General features: G+C 39.5%; 1 protein-coding gene across 7 annotated transcripts in view; it reads right to left on the reverse strand.

Annotated features, from left to right (window-relative positions):
- Positions 1-334: 334 nt before the first annotated feature.
- DIP2C (disco interacting protein 2 homolog C) overlaps positions 335-26,150 on the reverse strand; it is a 307,254-nt gene continuing 281,438 nt past the window's right edge. For all 7 annotated transcript variants that reach the window (XM_064388801.1, XM_064388720.1, XM_064388405.1 and 4 more), the window contains 5 exons: positions 12,485-12,542; positions 11,455-11,529; positions 10,337-10,511; positions 8,432-8,555; positions 335-3,771 (listed from right to left, as the gene is read on the reverse strand). In XM_064388801.1, coding sequence (XP_064244871.1) covers positions 3,519-3,771; positions 8,432-8,555; positions 10,337-10,511; positions 11,455-11,529; positions 12,485-12,542 — 685 coding nt within the window. In that variant the 3' untranslated portion in view covers positions 335-3,518. The remainder of the gene's footprint in view (positions 3,772-8,431; positions 8,556-10,336; positions 10,512-11,454; positions 11,530-12,484; positions 12,543-26,150) is intronic.

Raw genomic sequence — 26,150 nt, forward strand, 5'->3', positions numbered from 1 at the left:
CAGCTCTGAAATCCAGGTCTTTCTGGAAAAAGCCAATGGAAAGGGGCAGATCACATTTCCAAGATCACATTTCCATTGCCCAAGGCTGCTGAGCCCATAGGGACGTTCTGGCCCCACGTGTGTGAGTGACCAAGCTGTAACCCATGAACTTCCACTGGCAGAGAGCTCCATCAGAGCTGTAAAACCTGGGTCAGTAACTTCCTTAGGTGACTGATTAGCAGCATGTCAGTAGCAAGACCTTGCAACAAAAGTGATAAGTGACAAATTTGAGGAGTTTTACAGTACTAATGCTTGTTATTGCTTCTCACAAAATGTTACCAAGCTTACAATAATCTTTACACTTTCAGCAAAAATGTGAACAGTATATTTGAATATATTAAAAAGAATTAAAAAAACATTTCACAAAAAACATTTGTTGCCATATGAAAGTCTTTCAGCAATAAATGCCCACACCGGTATTTAAACATTGTTAAAAGTATAATGATTTGTACTAATAAATTATGCAACAAGAGAGGTAAACAAAATAAAATTACAGTATAGCTCTCCATGTTCCTCCACCGAGCATCCACAGCTCTCGGAAGCTCCATTTTAGATGACTAATTAAGAAACTGATATTTTCAGAGCAACAAAAATAAAAGCTTTTATTTGTTCATTTGAATATAAAACAGGCGTTATCACAGATGTACAAAGCGTACTGGTGGTTTAACATACAAGAAGGTTGCTGTCCTTTGCACATAAAAATTTTTGTTTGAATCTGTGATTGGCTGAGTTACATGAATTTCTCTAACCAGTCACCACACTCTATGAAATAACGCTGCTAACATTCAACTGATAAAAGGGACAGTCTTCCCTTGGGTAAAGTGTCAAGCAGGATTAAATATATATAATAAACAAGCACCATGAGGAATCTGCTCCTGTTTGATTAGTTTTGTGTTTAAATGTTCATTGTGTACCCTCTCTTTTTGTGCATGTGCATCGAGTTGATTACATGGTTTTGTCTGACTCCAAAAGCACAAGGTCACAAGACAAACATTTTATACATTCTCATGAATGGTTTATCTACAGTACAGTTTCTAATACAGAACAATCCTTCTTTATTGCTCAGTCTGATGGTGCTTAAATGTTTCCTTCCTTTTGCTTGCACAACAAAACCAGAAACTCAGTTTATCATTTCTCTTAACTCAGGATTTAACAACCACAGATGACAGGTTGCAGAAGAGAGCTGTTATTAACTGCGTTTCACAACTGCATTGCAGTTCTTTTATTCTCTACAAATGCAAAGTTGACTTCGTGAAGGTTAAAGTGATGCTTTGAACGACAGCGAGATTTGTTTTGCAGTACTGAGATCAGCGATAGCAGGACTTCACAAGTTAGTTCACACACTGCAATTATGTTTGTAATCAATCAACATCTTGTCTGAAACCTTACAACAACTTGCCATTAAGAACAGATTTTATTCTTTTTAGGGAGCAGAAAATGAATTTGACAAAGTATGGGATTGGTCTGCAGAGCAGGAATAGGGCTATTCACAGGACAGTGAGGGCGGAAAAGATGGCCTGAAAGAAAACGCGTCTGACGTGGCGAGATGCTCTGTACTGTACATGCAGACTAAAACGTCCCTACCTTTTAAAAAGATTTTTAACACCCAGCATTGAGACTCCCTTATACGTGATATAAACATGATAACATTTGCCCTGCAACAATCTTAGTCATGCATATCCGGTAATGAGAGCCAGCACATGAACGTCATTTGGGACAAATAAGAAAAGCATTCTTGGACTGCAGCTGGTAAATCCCACTCTTGATCACAAACAGGTCAATTCAGTTACAACCACATGAAGGAACGGGAAGGGTTTAAAAAAGGGGGCATGGGGGGCAGGGAAGACAACAGAACTGGGGAATCAAACCCCTCTTTTCTCCAAAGGTAGTAAAATGAAGGCAGCTGTGATGCATGTTTTCCTACTCTTCTCCCGTGATGGCCTCGGGCTGGAGACCACGGGACTCCTCGGCTCCTTAGCCAGGCAGATGGGTTCCTCTGATGTTTGAATGCGTTCAGGGACTAGTTAGCAGATGCACGATCCGTGCCAAAGGGTGGTAGTGACTGTTCGCTCCTCTCCCTTAAGGAATAAATCAAAGACCATCGGAACAATCGTTTCCTGTAAATGTAAACTGGAAGCGTTGGCCACCGAGCTACGTGTCCTAGCTGAGAGGCAAATTGATAACTCTGTGCAAAAAACCCCAAAACTTTTCCTTATAGCAGTAAAAACACCAACTAAAACAATGAAAAAAAATTGTGCAACAAAGTTCTGCAGCTAGACAACAGTGCTATTCCTCAACCTGCCTTTTCTAAGTCTAACAAGTGTATGCACATGCCAGCACGAATATTTATTGTTGCCTCCATGGCAAAGAAAAGAAAATTATTGTAGTGCATTTTTAGTCTTAAATTCATTCACTGCCTTAAAGGCAGCAATAATTCCACTTGCTGGTATCTAGAGGATTCTTTTTGACAGGGATACTTAGCAATCCAGGATTGCTTTTTTTCTTTTTCCAAAAAATTTGTGAGTAACATTTGATTATCTACAGTGGGAGACACCATGCAAGTGACAAGTACTGCATTTTAAACTTTAAAATCTTTTGTCATTAGTGAATTTATATTTCATATATATATATTTGATGTGATACTATCCACTCAAGATAATACAACACTTTGTTTTTTATATTAGCAAACATTTCAAGAGTTTAATATTCTTGAATGTTTCTTCTCTTTTATACTTCTAAAGAGATCAAAATAAATTAAACGTTTTGTACATAATTACAGAAGAAGTAGTTAACTTATTTTATCTTTTTAGTTTAGTACAAAGATATTTGCAAGCTCATTGCCGAAATACACCTTATTTATAAATTTCTTCCATTCTAACGCTAACAGCAAAGGCTCTTTGGCCTTTGGGCTTTCAGCATCTCTGACAGAAAGCTGCAAGATTTCTAATTGAAAGGTGCTACTTTGGGTTTTCTCCTCGTACCACTACGTATTTTTCCTAAGATGTGGGATCTAAAATGGCTTAAGTTAGTAATGGATCTGTATTCATCAGCCTTTTATGACATATTAAAACAAATGAAGAAAACAACTATTTGTATTAGTATGCAAATTGTTTTAAAAGAATCCATTTGGAGGGCAGAATAAAAAAAAAAATCTACTTCAGCTTACTTAATGTAAAATACAAAGCCACATTTACTCAAAAAGCAGTATTGTCCAATAAGCAAAAAAAAAAAAAAGTTTAAAATGGGCTTTTCCAACACACTGAAGGGCCTTACCCCATAGTCCTTCTTTTCTAAAATTTAGTGGTAAAAGAAAACATTTCACATTATATTTCCTGCCAATCGTGACTGCTTTGAAAAGTCGTAATAGAAACAGTTCCATTCTGATGAGTGTCAGTATCTTATCTGCACACTTTTTTTAGTGGACACAAAAAAATTTTATACATCTATAGTAAAGTCTATGGAAGCTTTAAGGTACAAGACTACATGTTGTAGGCCACATAGATGGGATCTAGCTGGTCTGCCAAAAATCCATCTCGTAGGTGCATACGTTGTTTCTCTCCACGGGAGTTGATAGGAATTACACCAATGTCCACAACCACCACCACCCCTACAATCAGATAGTGTTCCTCCAGGACCACGTTGGTGACCAAAGGAACAAGGTCCAAAGCTTCTTGCTCAGATCCATCCAGCTCAACTACAACGACCAATAAATTTGTCCAGGTAAACACCGCACTGGAACAAAAGAAAAAATAATATTAGTAATTTTTTCATTTTTCATTTTTTATCCCTTTTCTTGCACCTTGGTTACCTTTTGTTGGAGCTCTTGGGGCTCTTTCAGTGTGCTCAGGACAAAGAGTACACAGCAAGAGAGAACACGCTGCAGGCAGGGGCAGAACAGCCCCATGAGCTTTCTCTTCAATACTGTTGCAATTTTAAGCATTGGGCTGAACTTTAGAGAAACTTGCCTGTCATGGAAGGAGGTAGTAAGACAGCACATGGTTCCCTCTGAAGCCAGGGAAGTGCCACAGCTCTGCTGTGTTCATGGAGTGATGTGTGTGTGGAGGTGCCTCCTCGGGGGTTTTTTGAAGAGCAGCCCAGAAAACCAAGGAGGTTAAAAGAGCAGGCACCAAGAAGAACAGCAGGAGCAAAGTCTGAGCTGAAAGGCCAGTGGGATAGCTCCTGCCAGTGAAGGGTGTGGAGCCCTGGGAAGGCACATGGCACAGTGCAGGCTGACAGGGTGCCCAGGGAGGGGGCATCCTCCCCACGCCTGCTCGGCAAACACGGCTGCGTGCCTCCGGGGCTGGGCTGGCTGCTGTCCAGGCAGGTCAGAGCTCAGCACAAAAAACTGCAATTCTTCTGGACCAGTTGGTTTCCACAGAAAGAAGGCTGTGTCTCCATCTGTTTTATTTTGGCTGTTTTATTTCTGTTGGGTTTAAGGGGACAGGAGTTTTAACATTCCTGATTAACAGTTGAGGCTGTCAAGGGAACACCATTTTCTCCAGTATCTCCTCTTTGCTAAAAGAACTTTGTAAGACCCCAAAGTTTTGGTTAAGCCCTTGAGCCAAAGCAGGGAAATTTTGGATTCTGTTACCTGGAACCATTTCTGGCTAAGGATAATGCATTTTTTCTTCCAAATATGGAGGCTGGGAGGGTATCTAAGTCTGGTGTATGCTTCCACCTAGAGTAGTTTTACAGCTTCCCTCCATCCTCCTCCTCACGTCTCCAGAGTCCCCAAAAACTCTTGTATCTCATGGGAGGTCAGCACAGCTGAGCCACAAAGAGCAAGCTCATTCTTCCTTGCAGGTGTTTAAGACATTTCTTCTAGCTTATTCCACAGAATAAATAATAATATTCTACACATGTACACCATACATCAAGCCCTGTACTTCACTTGACTTTACCTCATAAAATCAGGGGATAACTTCCCACAACTGTCTTGAGCATAAGCATCCGAAAGTCTGAATATATTATGTACATAAGCCACAAAAAGAGCTTCTTACCCTAAGGTCAATGCTTGATTGAGACAGAAGTGCACTGTTTTAGCCTCCTAAGACAGCTCTGAAAATCCATGTACCATGGAAACATATCTTATTTTGCCCAAAAATTAGCTATGAAAATGTGCTCTATGTTGATGCTTGACAGAATGGATTTTAGGAGAAAAGTACTTAACTCTTAAAAAAAAAAATTCAGATCCTGCCAAAATACTATTTGATTGAATTCTTATGTGCTTATTGATCTGGAAAACTAATGAGCAACCAAAGCAAGGATGAGAAGGCCCCTTTTAACTTAGTACTGCTGTGAAATGAATTTTCATTTGTAATTATGTTTTCACAGACATTCTAGTAAGTTTTGATTGATGCTGAATATTAACAAAATGAAGTGTCAATCTGCACAGGTGACCATCTCCAGAGAGGTCCTGGAATTTTTATTGATTGCTGCAAAAACATATAAATTAGTATTATATATATTTTAACAAAAAAACTTGGGGAGGTTTCATTGAAATGTAAGTTAGAATTTCAAACCATGCCTGGAATACTGCTAGCCTGTTGCTTGGGAAAGCAATTAATAGCAAGATTCAGGAGCAGGTCCCTAAAACATGGTGTTGAATAAATTATTTCATCTGAATTCAGAAAACTGATTCCCAAAACTTTCATGAAGCTTCTATTAAGTCCTAAAATAAGTGATACTCCCAAGAAGCTTCAATTTAATTTAAAATTCATTTCATATTGTCATGGTTCTAACTCACTGGTGATCACTGGAAGTAAAAGGAAATAGTGCTCTTTATGTTCTTACTGGTTGAGATGAAGATACATTAGCCAGTGTGTCACTCTTATGCATATGTCATAAGCTTTCTGGCCCTGATGAATAAAAATACTCAAACCAAAAAGCTAGGGACCAGGAAGGCTGACCTTTCCTTAGGAAATAATTGAGTCACAATAATCAAGTCACACCCAACAGATGCAGAACAGTCAATGCACTGAGCTGGGAATGGCCCCTCCTGCTGCTTCCACATCACCAAATGCTACAGGAAAAACAAGGAAGTTGTCAAAACACCTCCAGGGAAAGAAGCTCCTAATTGTTTTCTTCTCCAAATACCTTGTGTAGCTTTGTGTACATAAACCACTTCTAAGCAAATTCCAGGAAGCTCTGTTCTGTTCCTCTTTTGAGACTTTGACATTTAAATGTGTCAACCATGTGCTTTAATTAAAACACGTACATTAAAGCACATACCACATTTTGTGATATTAGAAACACTTTCAAAATGCAAAGTGTGTGTTTACATCACAAAACCAGACTGTGCCACTCTTTCACTGGTTATGTCCTAAGACACAGGAGGTCCAGAGTCAGAAGTTGTTGATTTTGCGCTAAAATTTCTTAAAAGACAAGAATAATTTTAAATGACCTTTCAGATCTGATCCTCAATGACAGAAGCTGCCCAGCAGGATCACATGTCAGTCAACAAATCCCTGAGTCCCTCTGTGGTGTCCAGTGTTACAGAATGAGCTGTGTTTCTCTGGGGGTGTTTTTACAGTCTATCAACTGGACAAACCCAGCACCTTCTGTGTGCAACAGCAATTGATGCAGTTAAATCCCTACTGGGCCATTGTAACTGAAACAAGAAAAGAGGCTCATGCCCCTGTCCACAGAAAGTGATATATAAATGATAAATAAATTTTAAAAAAAGAGTTAGCTGGCCATTATTTTGTCAAGAGGTGTTTCACAAAGACAAAAGAATGGTCTCTAAGAGAAGCTGAAAAGGTTACATGACAGAAGTCAAGGACAGTCAGGATGAGGACTGTGAATGAAAATTCCATGATGGTTATTTGGCAGAGCATTGGTTAGGAAAAGGCTGGGAACTGTGATCAAACCAGACATTGTCACTCTGAATAACTGTGTGTCCCTTTTCTGCAGGGACCACATCTGAGACACATCTAATTCATCAACAATCTCTCTTTTTGAGGGAAAAACATCCCTGAAATACTGGCCTTAAATATTGGCCTTGGGCCAAAGGGTAGCAACATTACAGAGTGTTTTCTGAATTCTCACTCCTGTGCCTGTACACTATCACCCAGCTACTGGAAAGAGTTAAGGTACTGAGAATTATCTGCATGTATTTCTTGCAGAAATTCAGTGGTGTTTTCCTCTGATCATTCCAGCTTACCCACAACCCTTTTCCAGTTGCCACTTTTTCACTCAGGATTTCCATGTTTGTGCAACAAAAAAGATCCTGGAAGTGCTCTCAGCAGTCTTGAAAGCAGGAACATAATTTAAGCATTTTTTGGACCGAAACCCTGCAATTTCTGCAGTGTGATATGGCTACTTTATTCACTGCCTGTGAGCTCATAATTTGAGGGGACACAAACCTCTGACAAACAGATACTGCTGAACACAGCAATTTATCAATCCATGGCCATCTTATAATAGAGCAGTCCTTAAACAGCTTGCTCTGAAAACTTTCCATCCACTGCTGGTACTGATCTGACACATTTTCAAGAGGAATTTCATGACATTCATAAAGGGTTCATACTGTTCTATATGAAGGCACAGAACCCAGTTTCCTGTGTAATGCCTGTCTGGCACAAGGCCATTCCAGCAGTGATGGTGCTCAAGGGAGGAGGCAATAAGGCAAAACCTCAGTTACAGTCAGCCAAGCAACTAATTGTATTCATTTTAACTGATATTTAAGAAAAAAGCAAAGTCTTTTGCTAAAGACCAGTTCAGCTGCTGTGCTTCATTCATTATTAAGCTTCCTGCTCCAGGCCACACCTCTGCAACCAGGATTGAAAAGAAAAATGCACTAAATTGTTCTGGCTATTGCAGAAGATTCATTTTGGTTGAAAGGTGAATAGCTGAGCTTTGGTTGTAGCAAAACAAAACAACTACCTGACTGAGTCTTCTGATGCAAGAATAATGAAAAGCAATTTGTGCTCATGTCAGCCTCAATAAATGATTTCCTGCTGTGTACATCTGAGGATGATACATTGATTAAGACAACATTATTATTAACTCATTGATTTACTGCTTCAATTTCCATTGTGACCTTGATTTGATCACTGCTTCATTTATTAATAACCAATTCAAAAATAACAGTGTGTTCACTAATAAAATTTAGTAGTGTGTGCATTTATTTGAAATGTTTGCTTGGTTACTCTTAGAAAAAAAAATAAAGAAAAAATAAATAAACTGAACAAACTTGTCCAAAATCAGTCCTTTCTGATAAAATCTGTTTGTGAAGAGTTTCATCCTAAGGACACATTTGCAGCTGGGTTATAAATCCTGTGACCATCCCAACAGGCCATTTCCTGGATCAATTGCAATATCCAAGGAAAAACCCCAGACATTATAGATATTTCAGCTTTTTATGAGGGCCCTGTTGTTATATAACCCTTACCATTCTGTGATGCTCTTGTGTGCTCTAATGACAGAGGTTTCAATATCGATCGGGTGGTACCTCATCCCTCGCAGCTCCATGGCTTCATCTAATGCACCCACCACATAAAGTGCATCATGGCGTTCTGGAGGAAAGGGATTAAAAAAAAAAGAGAATTATTCTATTCTCCAGTACATTAAATTATAGAAATATTCCCATTAAGAATCAAGTAAAATAAGTACAACATAAGTTATCCTCGAATTTCTGAAACCCCAAAGTGATTTCCGAACTAATGAGCATTTTCCATTACTGAAATGCAATGCAGAGCAAAAAACAGAAGAAAGGAAGGCAGAAACACTATTTCCATTTGAAAAATAAGGCAGAAATCTTTATCCAAAGACAGTGGCAGAATTCCTGATTTTCTCCCAGGTGGATGCAGAACACATTCTTTTTGTTTAAGGCGCTCTGAATAGACAATAGGTTCCTTGTTTCTCTCTTGTCTTTTCAAAAAGAAAGAATAGATTCAATCCTGACAGTGTGGCTGATGTTCTTCCAATTGATTTGAGATGGTCGCTACAGATCTATTACAAAGGTGTTTATCAATAAATTAAAAACATGCTATAGGTTGTAAATTGCTTATTCAGGTAACTTAAGCATAACACTTTTATAGCCCATGTTTTTTACCTACTGAAGAAATAAATGAGGCTGAAATTACACTTTTTAAAAGATATTAGGCTGAAAATAAACAATTACATGCTAGTCATAAAAAAATATTTGCTAACAGACTTAAAAGCAGATAACTGACCCTTTTTTCATAAATTTGGATAGCTGTGTGGTGGTATTGTAATGACAATATGAGGTCTACCTAATAAAGGGCTGAGAACTCTCTACACTAGGAGCTAAAGGTAGGAGAATGGAGTAACTCTTTGCTAGGAGAATACCTAAGCTATTTGACTGATTAAGTTGCAATATCCTCAGAGAATCCTGAATTTTCTCAGGGTTAGGCTATCATTATGAAATGAAAAAAGCCTGTGCAACCCAAAGTAAATCTCTTCAGAAGGTGCCATTATGAGGACATGGCACCAGGCCTAATCCACAGGGATTACTAAAATGTTTTCAGATTTGATGAATTCTTTCTTGGCTGAATAGCAGCTGTTCTACTGGCCCTGGGATCACTCCTGGATGTGTTCACAGCATTGCTGGAAACCCCACCTGGCCAAAGCCTCCCCTGGCCAGCTCAGCCACAGCCACTCGTGGCACTGTGCTCCTCAAAAATCACAGAAAAATAGCATTTTCCCAAGCACAGACGATGTGTGCCTGGCAGCACTGGTTCACTTACATGTGTACAAAAGACAAGGAACATCATTAAAACAAGTAAGGGACTCCTGTACCTTCCTGACAGAAACCCAAACACCATATAGCTTCTCCTGCAGGCTACTGCTTGTGTTACATTTCAGTACCCAGCCCTCTGGGGTAAAAACAGGAAAATCTGGGGAATGGACAGATCCTGGGATTAGGTTTTTAACAGAGCTGGTGGTCACAGGAGGGACAGGGCTCAGACTGCCACCACGATTTTTCCACCTTCACAAATGCATTCCTGGGGACACAACTGCCAGAGCAAATGATGGCAGTTTCAGCTGTATTTCATATTTTTCCAGCTGAAGTACTGGGTATATTAACAGTGCCAAAAGGTCACTGGTGGAGGGGATTTGTAGTACCTAAGGTACAACAAAGGAAAAGCAACTATTTCAGTAAGGAAATCTTTCCCTCTGATTTATTTTCTGGTTATTTTAATTCAGGGTTTCTTTGCAGTTTTACAGGCTTCACAGATGGAGCATGTTAGGTACCACAGGGCCAGAGGGGCAGTGTCACCCTCCAAATGATTCAAATTATTTTCATAGACCTAGATGATGAGAAACCTCTTACCTCCATTTGCATCTGTGAGTTCTGTTCTTCTCAGGAACCCCAGATAACCAGTTCTTGCCCAAATAGTCTGTGTGTCTCCAAAGCTGAGTCTTGAGTTAAAATGATCTGATTGCAAAGATTCATCTCCATAGATGGTAAAATACCCACTGGCATTGTGAGTGCTGTGAACCCATATCTAAGTTAAAAGCAATTATACTGGTATTAATTAAAGTAGCTTTTGAGAATGAAGCATTACTGAAAATTCTTGATGCAAATATTTTTAGTCACAGCTAGATAATACTAAAAATGTCTTTTAACACTGTTTCTGAACCCAAAACTGACCCAGTCCTAGCACAGAGACCCCAATCTAGTTTTGTTGAAGTTGCAGGGCAGCTCTGAGCCGTGCCATGTCCCTCACTCCTGGTTCAGTGCATTTACCCCAGCAGAGTATCCTCCATGAACACCAGAGACACAGATTATTTTTAAAGGGTGAGGCCAGGGACCTTCACCTATGGAGAAGGATTCATTCCATCAAACTTGGAGCATCATGGAAATTTTTACAATTTCAAATTAATGAACTCTTACACACATTAGACTGTAGTTTTAATTATGATCAAACATGTTCTTCATTTTGTTAACTAGATTTTTAACTGCTTGAAAATAACATAATTTTTTTTCTTACTCTGTAAACAAAAAATAAATTTGAAAAACACATAGTCTTGCTCAACTCAGCTAATTGAGAGTACTTCAGTGCAGTGAAGCACAATGATTATGGAGAACAGCACAAGAAAACCATCTAGCTGAAATTAGACTAATCTATAAACTTACTTTTCACGTAAGCTTCCATCAGAATTAGCGAAGCACCAAGTATAAAATACAGTGAAGAAAAGCAGATTTTTTTCTTTTTTTAAACTTGAGGTATTAATATTTAGAAACATATTTAGAAAAATATTTTACTAACAATTTTAATAATGACACAAATATCACAATCCACACTTTATAAAGATCAGTAGAATTCACTATTTTCTTAACTGGGCATTTGCTAAGATGTATCATAGGAAATCATTAGCATGCACAACAATAGCTTTGTCTCTGGAATTCAGTCCAGAGCATACAAAGTTCAGGTTCTCGTGACTCACCTCACCAAGATGGGAATCTCCTAAGGGTCCCTTTGTTTCTGGATTAGCAATAATGATACGTACTCCTGGAAGGATCTATTGAAAGAAAACATGAGGCAGTAAGAAAGCAGGTACCACCTTAGGCAATTGTATGCTGATGCTTTGTCCCCAAAGAACCTTCATTACAAACCATAGGAAATCCTTAAAAATCCTTAAAAAGTTAAAGTAGACTTATAGTGCAAAAAAAAAAGTGTGTAGATATGATAAATTCTGAGATAATTGGGAAATATGACAAAACTGCTTCTGTTTTTGAATGCTGTTCCATCAATAAACGTCTTCAGAAATCAAATGTTCACCTGCAGAATGAAAGTCTGACCAAATGGCCCCTGTCTTTATGAGAATACATAGTAGGATTGGAAAACCCCAATGAACCTTTGGCCTAAAACAAGGAGAAAGACAGAGGCATCATGCAGCCTCCCAGAATAATGACCTGCCAAAGCCCTCATGTAATGGACATTCAGCAGCTACAGAGGTGGATGTTGAGCCCTAGGATAGAAAAGGGAGCATCCTCTGAGCATGAATGCCTGCAAACTCTGGACAGAAAGATTCAGATGAGCACCAGAGCACCAGAGCCTGCCCCTTTGTGCTCACCCTGTCCCCAGAGCCATGTCCCAGCAGGGACAGTCCCTCTGCAGGTGATCATCTCAGACCAGCTCTCACTGCAGGTGGGTTCCACATCGATGGCGCTGCCTGCACCAGTGCCACGTTTGTCAGCTGCCTCAAGAATGACATGTGGGGGATGAAAAACCTTCTTTTTGCATAAAAGAAGGAATTGATTTCTGCATAAAAGAGCAAGGCCCAGGTTCTGAGAGAGCAGTAATGCATCAGTTACTGCCACCATGCTGTAACCCAACAGTAAAGGAAGGACATCAATCTGCACAGCTAATAACGCCTGCCCCAGTACTACATTCATGTAGAAGTGAACAGAAATGGATATTTACTGAAAATATTGACCTTAAAAGTTACACTTAAATCTTCTTTCAGTACTTACTTTTCCAGACTCCATGAGAGGCAAACTATGTGGAGATCCTCTTTCGACTAAACGAACTCTGTAAAATAATATGTATAATACATGGTTGCATTTATTTGCTTTTCATTAATGTTTATTTCCAAAAGGAATGGTTAATGGTTGAAGAGTTTAATGTTATTTTTGGAAGAGTTGAAGCATATATCCTGCTATGTGGAACAAAATCAGACCCAATATGTAATATTAGTCAAAACTTACGGAGGGAAAATAATGAAAAAAAGATGTGTGTGAACTTTTTCTTAAATAATAAATTCTTCAAATGTAGTTGGTGCCTTCTATTTGTTTCTGATAGACTTTTGTAAATAGAATTCCACGCACAGATTTATTCATGACAAGAGGGATCTAAAATATTGATTTCCCACAAGAACATCATAAAAGCCAGGGCACAGACACAAAAGCATGTGAGCTGAGTGAGCAACCACATTCCACAAGTAGCTGACAGCTAAAATCAAAATCATATCAAAATAACTCATAACCTGGCCTCAGCTTCTAATCTGCATTTGCAATCTTTTAATTATTTTCAATGGACAGCGGACGATAAACATTTTAATGTTTAAAAAAATCATTTAATGAAAAATATTATTACTGCTGAGATCAGATCCATTCTCAGAGTCTGACTTTCTGGTCTTCTCTTCCTTTTTTAGATAATTTATTTCCACACTAAGTGAACTAGAATGTCATCTCTCCTTCAGTGGTATCATGGTCTGGAAGGAAATTTCTCATTTAACCTTAGAAAAGTACTCAGCAGGTTAGAATGAAAGATACTCCCGAGTTCTAAAACAGCTGATGGTCTCAGCCAGTACATGGCAAAGAAAATTTGGCAGCATCTAGTTATTCCTGTATCCTAAGTAACTTAAAAGTTCTAACAACCATGGAAAATTTAAGCTTCCCACTTTTGAGCAATATCCATAATCCACTTACCCAAGCTAAATCCTCTCCCCAGTTCTGGGCATCAGAAAGATAAAACCCCACAATACAAGATGCCTAAAAGCCAACCATGTAAAGGTAAAGACGAAACATCAGAAAACAAGAAAAAAGACAGGAGCTGATGAGTGGAAACCTGGATCCCATTAAGCTGAGCATAAAACTGAGTCTGTTAGGAGCAGTCACAATAGATCTTTTTCGGACTGTTTTGAGTTCTTTTTATAGACAGAGCATTGCAGTGCTCAGTTTGGGAAAGGAGGGTTGAGACACAGAGAGACCTCAGCTAGAGGTCCCTTTGGAGAACAAAGCTTTGGCAAGTTCAGGCCCTAAGCAGAAAGGAGATGGAAAAAGATCTTTCTCTCTCTTTTTTTCCTTCTTTCCCCTGTTTCTTTGCTCCAAGAGTCTTCTATAAAAGGTGAGATTGTTGAGGTCAAGGCAGGAATAGTGAATAGTGTTTTATCTGCAGTTCTGGGAAGTCTCTCAACCTTGATGAATGGGGCAGGGCTAAGCCCTGAGATATTGCACATCAGTGTGAACAGCTCCTCTCACTAACAGAAAGATACAACCCAAACACTCAGGAATTGCAGACCTTTTTCCAAGTTGTGTTGAGAGGAAAAGGATGTGAAGTGCCCTACAAGGACACTGGAGCAGGCACAGATGGGCAGCTGCAGCCTGACCTACAAGGTGTGTAACAGGAATCACTTTTCAACACTCATTCAACTGCCATTAAACTCCCAGCCCAAGCCTAAAGCCCTAATTACCTCCTCTGTGTGTTACATTGATGTTATACTGCCCTTGTTCACACTGCTATGTTACATGTGTGACACATGTCTGTGTTTTTGACATTTCCTGCTGAGCTGAAAAGCAGCAGAGCCACCACTGGATTGATGGCAAAAGCAGTGAAGCTACAGCATCCGTTTGTCCATCCAGGGACACAGACACAGGGCAGCAGAAAGCCAGGCCATGAGAGCCTCTCTAGAATTTGTGTGTGCAAGGCTAAATTAATGCTGCTCTAAAAAGGGGACATCTACATCAGCCTTGGGGCAGCAAATGGCAACCAAATGGCACACAACCACACAAATGGCAGCCAAATCATAAATATTGAGGAGTATTTGGCAAGGGTTTTAAAAATAACTCTGTATATGTTGAAATGAAATCAAATATTGCAAAAACCAGTTGCTACTAATGCCCATATATTTTTGCCTTCATCTTTGTTCTCTAAAATCTGTATCAGTCTAGAAATAGAGAATGCCTTTAACTGAGTTCTTCCAAACAACTGACTTCTCCTTCAATAGGTATTTGCAGACAGGTAGCTACTCCTGGAAGAAATAGTCATCATCTCACCCATTTAGTACCTCCTTTAACAGAGTTATTTTACCTATTATTTACAAGCATTTGTGAAATTGAGAAAATCTTGAAAAAAAAACAATTTAGAAAACCTCAGCCACAAGCACTGTTAGGAGTGATGGCGGTCACTCTTAACACTCTAAAGGTCACTTAACACTCTAAAGGTCAGGAATGTAATTTAAGTAAGGTTTAAAGAGGTTTAATTTATGAAATTTAAGATAGGTTTAAGGAGAATTCTATTTGCATAACAGTAGAAAAAACCTCCGGGGCAGGAAAAGTGTGTGTCAGAACAGTCCAGCTGCCCAGAGATACTGGTGGCCTTTGCTCCCTCCCTGTCATTACGACATGCCTCCATGAAGTGCTGCTGAACTACAGGCCTAGCAAAAATCACAAATAGTAAAGTAACAGATTCGATGGTCAGTGGCATGACTACTGGAAATGAATCAACAGTGATTAATCTGACAATCCCCTCTTTGCTTTCAGCACCTGTGCTTCCCATCTTGTTCTTATTATCACTGGAGTATTCTTCTAGTTCTCTTCTCCACCTGTTTTGTTTAACCTTGCCTGATTTTTAGCACATGGTGATCCACAAAAGGTGCAATTTCTCACTTTCCAGCTCTGTTAAACCTCTCCCACTCTGTGCTTCCCACCTCACATTCCTACTGAGTCTTCATGGCACTGCACTGAACACAGAAACAGCATTCCCTGGAGGTTTTCTGTGAGGGCACTCTTAGCACCCAAAACCTTGGGGCCCTTTATAAAAAGTTTCTGCTAAGCTCAGAATTCACTGGGGAACACACTATTAAACTTCTAACAAATCCAAAAATAATAAAAAATATTTTTCAATATATTTAAAAATATTTAAAAATATAAGTATGGGATTCTGATATTAATGACTTATTCACATTCCTAATTTTTAAGTGTTTAATAGTCTCATTAACTCTACTGTGACTAGATACTGTGAATAAATTATGGTCATTAGGCAATAATTTTTAAAATTAGTTTTATTGTGCCTCAGCATAAAATAATTCAATTGTTCCCACTCTTTCTCAAGAGATTTCCCTTTTTCCACTGAAAAAATGCAGACACAATTGAAAACTTTGCTTCCGTCTTGAGCAACAGCAACACTATCAAGGCTGCTCTGGTAGGCAAACGAAAAATGCAGGGCACAGGGCCCATCAGACCCTTAAAAGCAGCACCTCTGAATTACCCAGGTGATGCTGGCACGGAAGCACACGGCTCCCTGCAGCCTCCCTAGGACAATGGCAGCAATCCCTCTCCAAATTCACAAATAATCACAACCCACTCCCAGGCAGTGCAGGTCCAGGAAGGGCAAGTCCTGTTTCTCAGCAGTGCTCCAGAGTTCTTTGTTGGGAATGAAAACAATCTCTCACAAAGTGAGCCCAGAGCCTTCCTGCTGCTTTCTTCTGCCGCCGAGTCTTGCTGGGCAGGGCAGAGGAGAGCAGGGCAGCAGAGCCAGCCTGGGCAAAGAGCCTGAAAGTCAAGTGGATGGGAGAAAACATGCTGCCCTTGGGTGTGAAAGCTACTTTTGCACCTTCTGGTGGTTTGCAGCCAAGCTGAGAGGGAAAACATAAATGAGCCACACAATGTAGGGCAGACACAGGGTTTCTCCCCCACTAAAATATCTGATTGGAGGGGGGGTGACAGAAGATGTTTAAGAATTGTTTCACTGTTGCAAAGCTATAACCAGGAATGATACCAATGAAACTGCAATATTTACACAGAAGAGTCTTTTAGAAGAGCATATTTTTCACAACTTTTTTTCCACTGGTTCCTAAGAACATTTTCTTAAAAAATTCTCTCACTGGAGCTGTAGAGTTGAGAAAACTGTTTCAAAGTCTGGTTCCTGGGATTTAATGGGGAATGCAGCTACACCCCCAGTATGTGCCAACTCTTTTTTTTGTTACAATTTAATGTATTGAACATATTTCATCTTTAAATCACACACTTACTATAGAAAAGTAGGACTGAAATCTGACTTCAGAACTGGCCAGCTACAACTAACCAGGCACTGCAATCACTGCAAAGGGGTATCGAAATGCAGCAACAATGTCTTTCTGAAACAGAAAATTTTGTTTATGCTCCATTTCAGATCTGGTTCATTTGGTGATGAAAACTCTCCAAAATACACAGCACAGCTTGCTAGTGCTCCACACTAATCAGAGAGTTTGTCAGCAGAGCTATCAACTCTTGCCTTGGGAATCTGCAGGGGCTGGCACATGCAGAGTGGTACGAAGCAGGACTACAGTGCCAAAACTGGGCAATCCTTCAGAGCTGGCTGTGCTGCTGCTCAGAGAAAGAGTTTGGACTCTGTGATTCTAATAGAGATGGAAAGAAGCTATGAGGTCATCCAAGTCTTGCTGCCTGCCAAAAAAAGGCTGCTCCCTGCAGTGCACTTTTGAGTGCTTTGCCTACTTCTGTTAGAGTATTTCAAATGATGGGGCTTCTTCCACTTCCTTTCAGGGCTCATTTCTCAGCTGCATTTATTTCAAATCCAGCAACCTTTTTCACTCTGCAATGTTTGGCATGAACTAGTCTCAGCTTCCTCTTATTATTTCTACCTCTCCACATCCAACTCAAAGGAGCTTTTCCCCAGTGCCCCCATTCTCTTTCAGTATAACTCAGCTGAAGAGATTGCCTTTTACCCTGCCACTTGGCCAAACCCCACATCTTGAACTTTTGTCTCTCCTTTACAGCCATTCCCTCAAGCTGAGCCATGGTAATTGCCCTCTTCCTCCTTGCCTGTGTGCCAGCATCTTCTGTCAGCCAGGCTTGGGCACTCACATCACCTCCAGCTCTGATTTCCCTGCCTCTCCCACCAACCCCTCCTCCTGTCTGGAGCAGCTCTCACACCATGTCACTTCACAGGCATGCCAGCTTGGAAGCCCAACTCTTTGGTCTCTTTCACACCAGCTATTTTGCACTGATTTCTTTCAGCATCTGTTCTTGGATGCTGCCACTCCTGAAAACCTTCATCAACAAGGTCTAGAGGAAACCAAAGAGGATGTGATGAACATGTAACCCAATGTATTTAAGTCTCCTCCTGGCCCACAGCCTTTCTGTGGCTGAAAGCAACAGCCAGTGGTCTCTGGTTTCATTCCAGCTGTATTCCTTAAGTTTACCTACTGACCATCATCTTACATTAAAATTTAAGCTCGTGGGGGAAAACTGGATATTTTCTTATCCTGCAAGATATTGATGTTTTGAATATTTTTCTGTATTAAACTGGAACAAAGAAGTTAAATATGTACTGAAGTTGTAAATGGAATGTAAAAATCTAAAGAAAAAGACAACGAAACATGTGGCAGGTCAGAAAAAGAGGTTATTTATGGTTAATCTTTCAGGAAATTTTGTTTTGTTTTGAAATTAAATGAATTAACTCTCCAAACTGAAGACTGAACTCCAAACTATTTCACCCACATCATGAGCACAAATTTAAAACTTGATGTGTTTCGACCACTTTGAAAACTTTTTTTCCTTAAGCTGAAAAGGATCTGCCCAAACTCACTCTTCTGAATTCAACACAATGGTCTTTTACAGTGAAAAAAAAGTCCAACCACCTAATTCATTAGAAACTGTAATCAAAACCAAATTGCAAGGCATTTAATGTCAGAGAACTTTTATGTGGCTACATCCAGAGCACAGAGACTTCCCAGTTCTGACTCAAAGAACTACTGCCATCAACACCACCTTTCAGATATGCATCAATGTCCAGTCTCAGGTGGTGCTTGGGTAAAGTTTCTGGTGGGAAAGGGCTGGTGCAGCCTCTTCTCATTCTCTGTAGTTAGAAGAAGGATGGCACTGTAGGTAACAGTGGGATCCTGGCCTGGGTCAGGGCTCTTTGACACTCAAGACTGTCAGTGCATTTTTCTCTTTGCTCAAATAATAAAATGTTTCTACATAAACAATTCCAGAATTAACAAGTCAATGAGCTCATTCTACCAAAAAAAATTGGAAATACCGATCAAAGAACATAAGCTCTGCCTTCCAAAATGACAGTCAGGTTCAAATAGCAAATCAGAAAAGTAGGAAAATTTCACAGCTGAACACAGGCTGAAGGGAAACTGTAGATAATGAAGATGTTTCCCTGCATCATCCTGGTTTCCTCAGAGCAGATTTTCTCCTATCACATTTTCTCCTATTCAAATAATGGATAAATACAACTGAGACTGAAAAAGGGCTTTGGGATTTAGGCAAACTTTAACCAACTGAATGAATGACAATTAAACTTTCTGTATGCTTAGGACATATTTTAATCCTGTTAATTTGATAATCAACAAGAATTAGCACTAAATAATTTCCTTTCATGTAAAGGAATCCTTCACTATAAACCCAAATTACACTTCATGTGCCAAATTCCCTGAGGTCAAAAGCTAAGAGCTTCCAATCCTTCAGATGGCTGGACAAAGAAGAAGTAAAAGTTACACAATGATTTAAGACAGTTCAGAAAGTCGCAAACAAATCAAAATGGGGCAGGAACTTTGGTTCATGAAGGGAACACTCAAAGCTTCACAGATTAAAAAATCAATAGCAATTTTGTCATAAAAGATTATGGGGATATGTAAAATGGTAAGTCACGGTTATGTTTGCTTTCAGCTTTGATGTACTGTAAAATGTTCAGCTGCCATCACACATTAAATTTGTTTAAATTAACTTTGCACATTGTTTAAAGCACAGTATACAACTATTTCAAGGGAATGCAGTGGATCAAGACTCTGGAGAATTTGGTCTCCCACCTTGCACCTTGAGCACCATCAGGTGCTCATCACCTTCCTCTGTGCTTCAGGTTCAGCTCAGCAAAATCAGGCATAAAGCTGCTCACAGCTGTTATCTCTTTACTCAGACTACAAACCTCTCAGGACATGGTGTTTATTACTAATTGTTTTTACAGAACTTTTCATAATCACAGTTAAGATCTGACAATTCTGTTTAATGCAATATGCTTTTTCTATTTTGTAACCCTTTGTCTTCCTAGTCCTAATCTCTAAAGAGACTTCATATACAGAAAAATTTAATTATAATGAACTTGGGATCTAAAAACATCCTGAGCTAATGGAATTAGTTTATTTGTTGTTAACAAATGATGGAAATTATTTTAACATTGCTAATAAAATATTCACATTCTACATTCCCACGATGTAATCAAAGGTGAAGTTGCTGAAATCAAGTAATTTTCTTTAACCTGTCTCCTTCTCTTGCTATAACCTCCAAATTTCCCACTATTAGCTGACCCAACCTGCATTTTTGGGAAAGAACCTGCACAAAGTTCTCCTTAACAACAACCAGGGACATTTCCTATGCATGGAGCACCAACACATGAAGCTATTTTCTCAGTTCAATGAAAACTGCAGATGAGCACTCAGAAGGAAAGGTCAGCAGTGCCATCAGCAGCAGGACCTTGTACACCTGCAGCCACTGAAAAGGGACTGTCCTGTCACAGGAGGCTCTCTGGGAACTGTGGCTGAGCTTCTTGAGACTCTTTGCTTCTGCAAGTTCATCTTCTGCCCACAGACACTTCCATTATATGCTATACTTACTAAAAAGGACAAGTTATGCTTGAAGCAACATATCCATTGAAGAAGATCCATTGAAAGGAGCCATTTAAGAGGGTATTACATCTCTAACCAAATTAGTGTTGCATAAAGGATGTTTTCACTATTCAGAGCTCTCCTTCCCAAGTCCAACCATTCCTTCAGTTTTCCTTCAGCCAGAGATTTCACTGACAACAGGAGCCAAGAGTGCCTGAGGCTGGCAGGCTGGAGTGGGTCCCAAGGGTGACAGAACCCATTTCCCAGGGGTAACTGGCAGCAAGCACCCTGTGCTGAGTTATTTGTCCCAAAAAACTGAGTGTGTGGCATGGCAAAGGTCCTGTCCTCCTGCAAAGGCTGGCAGGAGAAGAGGGGAACAGAAAGGGGGATGGAGAGCACGTAGGAAGCTCCAGCTCTTGTAGCACAGCACAGTCTGTGGCTGGAGCTGCAGAAGCTACACAGCCTTGTTCCAAATCTTACATATAGTCATTATTTCCCCTTCCAAAGCAGATGCCTTGTGAAATGCCCTCTAAGGCAGCAGTATGGGAAAGCAGCACATTTTCCTCCACTGCTGAAACAGCAAATGTACCCTATGCTGATCACTTGGCACTTTTAAAGAATCAGTGTTTAGCATTCCATTAAGAGTATATGCCAAAATGAAGGAAAGCAAATTGGTTCAGAATATGTTATCTGTGAAAATCAAATACATAATACATCTTACTTGCATAAAAAATGGAAGAATCAAAATTCCATTTTATTAAGACATTCCTGTAACTGTACAGCTAGACTCATGGCAGAGTCCGGGAGAGACAAAGAAAGAAGTATGGCCTTTAGGTGACAAAAAAAGGAAGACATTTTAATAAATCTTCCTCAGAAATCTGAGCAGCCAGCTTGTTTTATCTATTTCCAGCTTCCATGAGAATCATAATTGAAAGAGGACCTGTAACACCAGAGAAACTCAGTACACTTGGAAATGGGAAATCTTTTTTTTCTTTAAAGTGTCAGACACTCTTCAGGAATAAATATGTTGGTATATTTTAATAAGTTGGAAATCTAATAAGCACTGAAATCCCCAATAATTTTACTGAAATTTTAAAATTTCAGTGAAATTGTAGTCACACTCAAAACTGCTTTGTAAAAACAAAAATGGAACCATTTTCCATCTAGTTCTTCTACTTACACTGGAAGAATGACATGCAAATGCTACTTGCAAACAGAAACACAATAACTGTACAACTGCAGCACACCCACCTTCCTAGAATGCTACAGCTTTTTGTTTTCCCTTTGTCTTTGTCTTACTTAGGACAGTATTCTCTTTCCCCTAAACTATCCAGGGAAATATAACTGGAATTTCCTGATTTGTAGTTAAACTATGCTAAACCGCATCCTCTCTCAAAAACCATATTTGGAGCCAACTCTTATTGTCCTGTTCCACTAAAATCATGATAAACTTTTCTCTTGAAGATGATTTTATCAAGAAAGAAAAGGGCTTGCATCAAGGGAGGAAATACCTAAGTGACAAGTAATCATGCCTTAGAAAGCACAAAAATTTATTTCTAGGGCTCCCACCCCCCTTAGTTCTTGGACATTCCTCCCTTTCTTCTGCCCTGCACAGAAGTTGTGCTATGCCTGAAACAGGAGGCATCTTTCAAAGCTCTTTAAAAGGTACATTTACAAATTTGGTTATAACTCTGGATCCTCAAGGGTCAGCAGTACAATTTCTTCAACAATATTTGCTCCTCTTCAGTTTCCCAGGCCATCAGCTTTATTCCTAATCACTGACTGTTCAGTGTACAGAGATTAAATGTTCTCCTGATGCAATCAGAGGAGCAAGAGAGAATCTTTCCTCCTCTCTAGACACACTGGGAGTTTTCTGAGCCAGAATTGAAAGTGTTCACATGATGCTTATCAGCCCAAATTAACTTTTCTTTCTGGGAGATTTGTTTCCCATAGATCAGAAACAACACCAAGGGGATTTTTGAGACAGCAGTGTTTGCATGGCAGAAAGAAAGCACAATACTGCTAAAAGGCCAAGGCTGTATCTTCTCCTGAGGAAAAACATGAAGAAGGAGGGTTTTGCCAGTACCATGACAAACAGCCTACACTCACAAATAAGATTCTGAAAGCTAATAGGCAAAATGCTTAAAAGCCAGGCGGTTCTACAAAGACTTCTCAAAACCAAACTGCATCATTTATTTATGTAAATCTTTGAGGAACTCAGGTTTTATTTTAAAGACCTCAGGCCCTTCTACTGACTCCATAGGGGTGTACATCTTTTCACTTTCATAAAAAAAAACCCCCTGTTTCTGTTTTCTGATAATAGAAAAAAAATCCAAAGAGCTAAAGCAACAGACAATTTCAAAAAATTATGGGTGATGTGTGGAACTTGGAGTTGGAGCCACTCATATGAGAATTTCCCTGATGGTCAGGATGACAGGAATGGCAGGGCTGGAGGCAGCATTGGCAATTCCATTGGCAAAATGAGCTTATTGTGTCTAAAGCACTGTGAGGACAATGACATGGGAGGTCTGTTGTGAACAGTCCACCAGGTATGTGGAACTTTACACCTCAAAACATCCCATGCCCTCTGCCTACAGAACCTCACTACAAGGGAAATGCTGGCTGGGTGTCACAGTGGTGGATTTTAACTCCCCTTTGGACCCCACACAGTGAACTGCTGAGGACTTGGATTTTCTCTAGCCTGTGACTGGGCTCTGTAGGCTGTATCCCATTGCAGGAGCTGGAAAAGCCCTGCTGCCCCAGCACCAAGGGAGTAATCCTCAAAAGCTTCCCTTTTGCTACCATTGGCCAGTGGCTTTCAAATAGGATTAATCAATTAAATTTACACAAAAGGTAACTATTTCACTGTCACTTGCTGTTAGCAAATCTTCTTCTGACACACCTCCCCCTGTGTGTTCTCCCTCCTGTGTGAATATAAAATGCTTCCCCTCCACACCCTGGCTGTGCTACAGAGCACTGCTGGGGCTACAGCTCAGCTAAAAACTCAGCTAAGGAGTTCTTTCGTGTGGCAACCCTTTAATAAAAGTATTTTTTCAAGGTAAATGGAGAAGTGTTTGAGAATAAGGGAAAAAAACTCCTCTGGCTTTGCTGTTTGGTATTACCCCAAACAATGTATATATAACAAGAAAGTTTCAGTAAAATGCAGAGAAGGATAAACAATTGACAGCCATAATAAAAAGCTATTCTTCTGCTCCTGCATGAAGTCTGAAATGCTGGAACATTTTAAAATGAAGCCAAAGCCTTTACTGATTCCTTTTGACAGAGCCTGGATTTGAGACTGGGCTCAGTGTATAAGCAATCTATAAATATAAATCCTTAGTAATTGTTTTCTCATTTCTTTGAAATGCCACAAGTGTTCCCTTCTTTTCTTGAGGAATGAGATTCAGAATTTCAATTCTGAAAACACCTTTGTCAGGGAGACAATGTCTGAGCAAGTCTGAAGGAAGTTCAGAGAGCTCTGAATGCTCTTGGAATCCAAACCAAAAAGTAAGACTTGCTTATTATTGTGAGTACAACACACAAATGACCTCCTAAGAAATCGAGTCTCATAATGACAGACTAAGTGTATACAAGGTAATTTTTTTTAAGAGTTACATTAACTTGCATCAGTCCAAGAAGATGTCAGTGGTGATATGGGAAAAGACACCTATTTTGTACAGCTCCACAGACTGCAAGTTTAATAAAGAGGGTAATCAGGTTAGAATAATTATTCTAATGACGGAGTGAGAGCATTTCAGTGAAATACTGTGGATATCACAAGCCACAAATTGAACAATAGCCAGAAAAAAAACCCTAATAATTTGAACCCAAATGCATATTTGTGTTTTTGGTCTGTTTGGGAATATCTCACATCTGGATTTGAGTCCCTCTTGTGCCAGCTGCCTCACCATGTCTGTCTATTCCAGCAGCTCACCATTACATGTAGGCCAAAAGGAGCTTTAGTAAACCACAAAAGAGTTTAATAAATTAATTTTTCCATCTTTATTACCCTAGAGACTTAACTAGATGAAACTGAATAATTTAAAAGATCATTTAGTGCACCTATTATTTCCCCAAAGGGAATACTGAAGTTTGAAGACAGGGTATGATAGGAAAGGATGTCTGCATGTATGAAACTAGAGATGGCATCAAATAAAACAGAAAACAGTTTTTACCAGCACTGGCTGAAAGTCTTCATTCTTGCCCAGTTTGATATAAAATGTCAATGCAGTTCAATAAACAGTCTAAATACAATTTGTAGTCAAAATAAGGGGGAACTGTCTGTGACAAATGCATGCAAAATGGTATTTAAACCTTCACCAATACATTTGTGACTTGGTTAGTGGCTCTCTCCTCCTGAGAGTCCAAGCCTCCACTACATCAAAGCTCCTAAATTGTCACTATCTGCTACTGAACAAGAAGACTGGTGGCATTTTTATCTGCTTTTGGGGGTAGACAGGTTGCAATGAGTATGTTTCCTTTTACTTTTCTTATCCTTTTAAAAATAAACTTTAATATCAAAGTAGATCTTTCCTTGTTCTGCTTAGGGCAGAACAGGGGTTTTCATATTTTTTAAAATGGATAAGGTTTTGATATAGAAAAGAATATTAGGGAATGTTTATCTTTAAGGATTTGCAAGGGAGCGTTTATCTTTACAGGATTTGCATGAAGTTTCAACTTTAGGAGAAGATCAATGATCTCCCTCAGCTGTCACCAGATGGATCCTTCAGCTCACTGTTTAAAATTCCTGAGGAAATTCTCTATAAAACATTTAGAATATGAAAGGTACAGATAAACAGGAAAAAAATTCCTATGTTAAAAAATTGAGAAACAATTCAAAGCAGTCAAAATATTTCAATATTTTTATGTCATTTTATTTCTAAATCACACCTGCTAGTTTCAAATTTAAGGTAATTTCAAAAAATATATTATCAGCTTAAAACAGTAACATTTGAAAACAGTTTGAATGAGTCTAAAAAGGTATGGTTTAGGATGTTGACAAATATACTGAAACATTTGAGAATCCAGCCTGACCTGCTGCAGAACACTTGGAAATATTTTTGCCCTGTTGATGGGAAAGATTTAATTTGGTTTATTCTCAGTTTGATGAATTGGCTTGTTTTGCCAACAAATAGCTTTTCTGCAAAAAACTAAGCTGCTGTTAAGGATGAACAAGCTGTGAAATTTTTATTTTAGTATCATAAATGTGGTTTTTTTGCTAGACATTTTATAAACACGTGTACATATTGTTTTAGAACAATCCAGATAGGAGGGATGCTTGGGCTCCAAGTTTACATCTTTACTGGTACAAAAGGATGCAAATGTTGCAAAAGCCACCATCTTTCAAGTGCATGATGAGAAAAGGCTCTCTCTATCTCACTCTCTCCCTTTTTCATCTTCCAAGCACTTCTCAGCTTTTAGCATATTTAGGCACTTTGTGCTTAAGCACCTGAAAAGCTTTCTGAGGAGAGCATGACTGGTCTAGAGTGTGATGGAACAGTGTGACAACCAGGCCTTTAGAAGCAGGACAAAAATATCTATATATTTATTCAATTTATTTCTCCTTTTTGTTGGGGAGGGGGAATAAAATGGCTTTCCCAGAGGCAGAGAAATGCAGCAATGACCTGAGCAGGTGCTCCTGCCCTGAGCTCTGCTGCCTGTCCCTCCCTGGGCATGCCCTGGGCACAGGGCCATGGCCTGAGCTGCACAGAGAGGCAGCAGCCAGGAGCCTCTGTGCTGTGCTGGAAGCATTAATCCACCTACTCTGTCCTTTGGACCTGAGCTAACCTCTGTGGGCTCTGCCAACTGCT

The sequence above is a fragment of the Passer domesticus genome, chromosome 1 (assembly GCF_036417665.1).
Source record: "Passer domesticus isolate bPasDom1 chromosome 1, bPasDom1.hap1, whole genome shotgun sequence".
In the NCBI taxonomy this organism is placed as follows: domain Eukaryota; kingdom Metazoa; phylum Chordata; class Aves; order Passeriformes; family Passeridae; genus Passer; species Passer domesticus.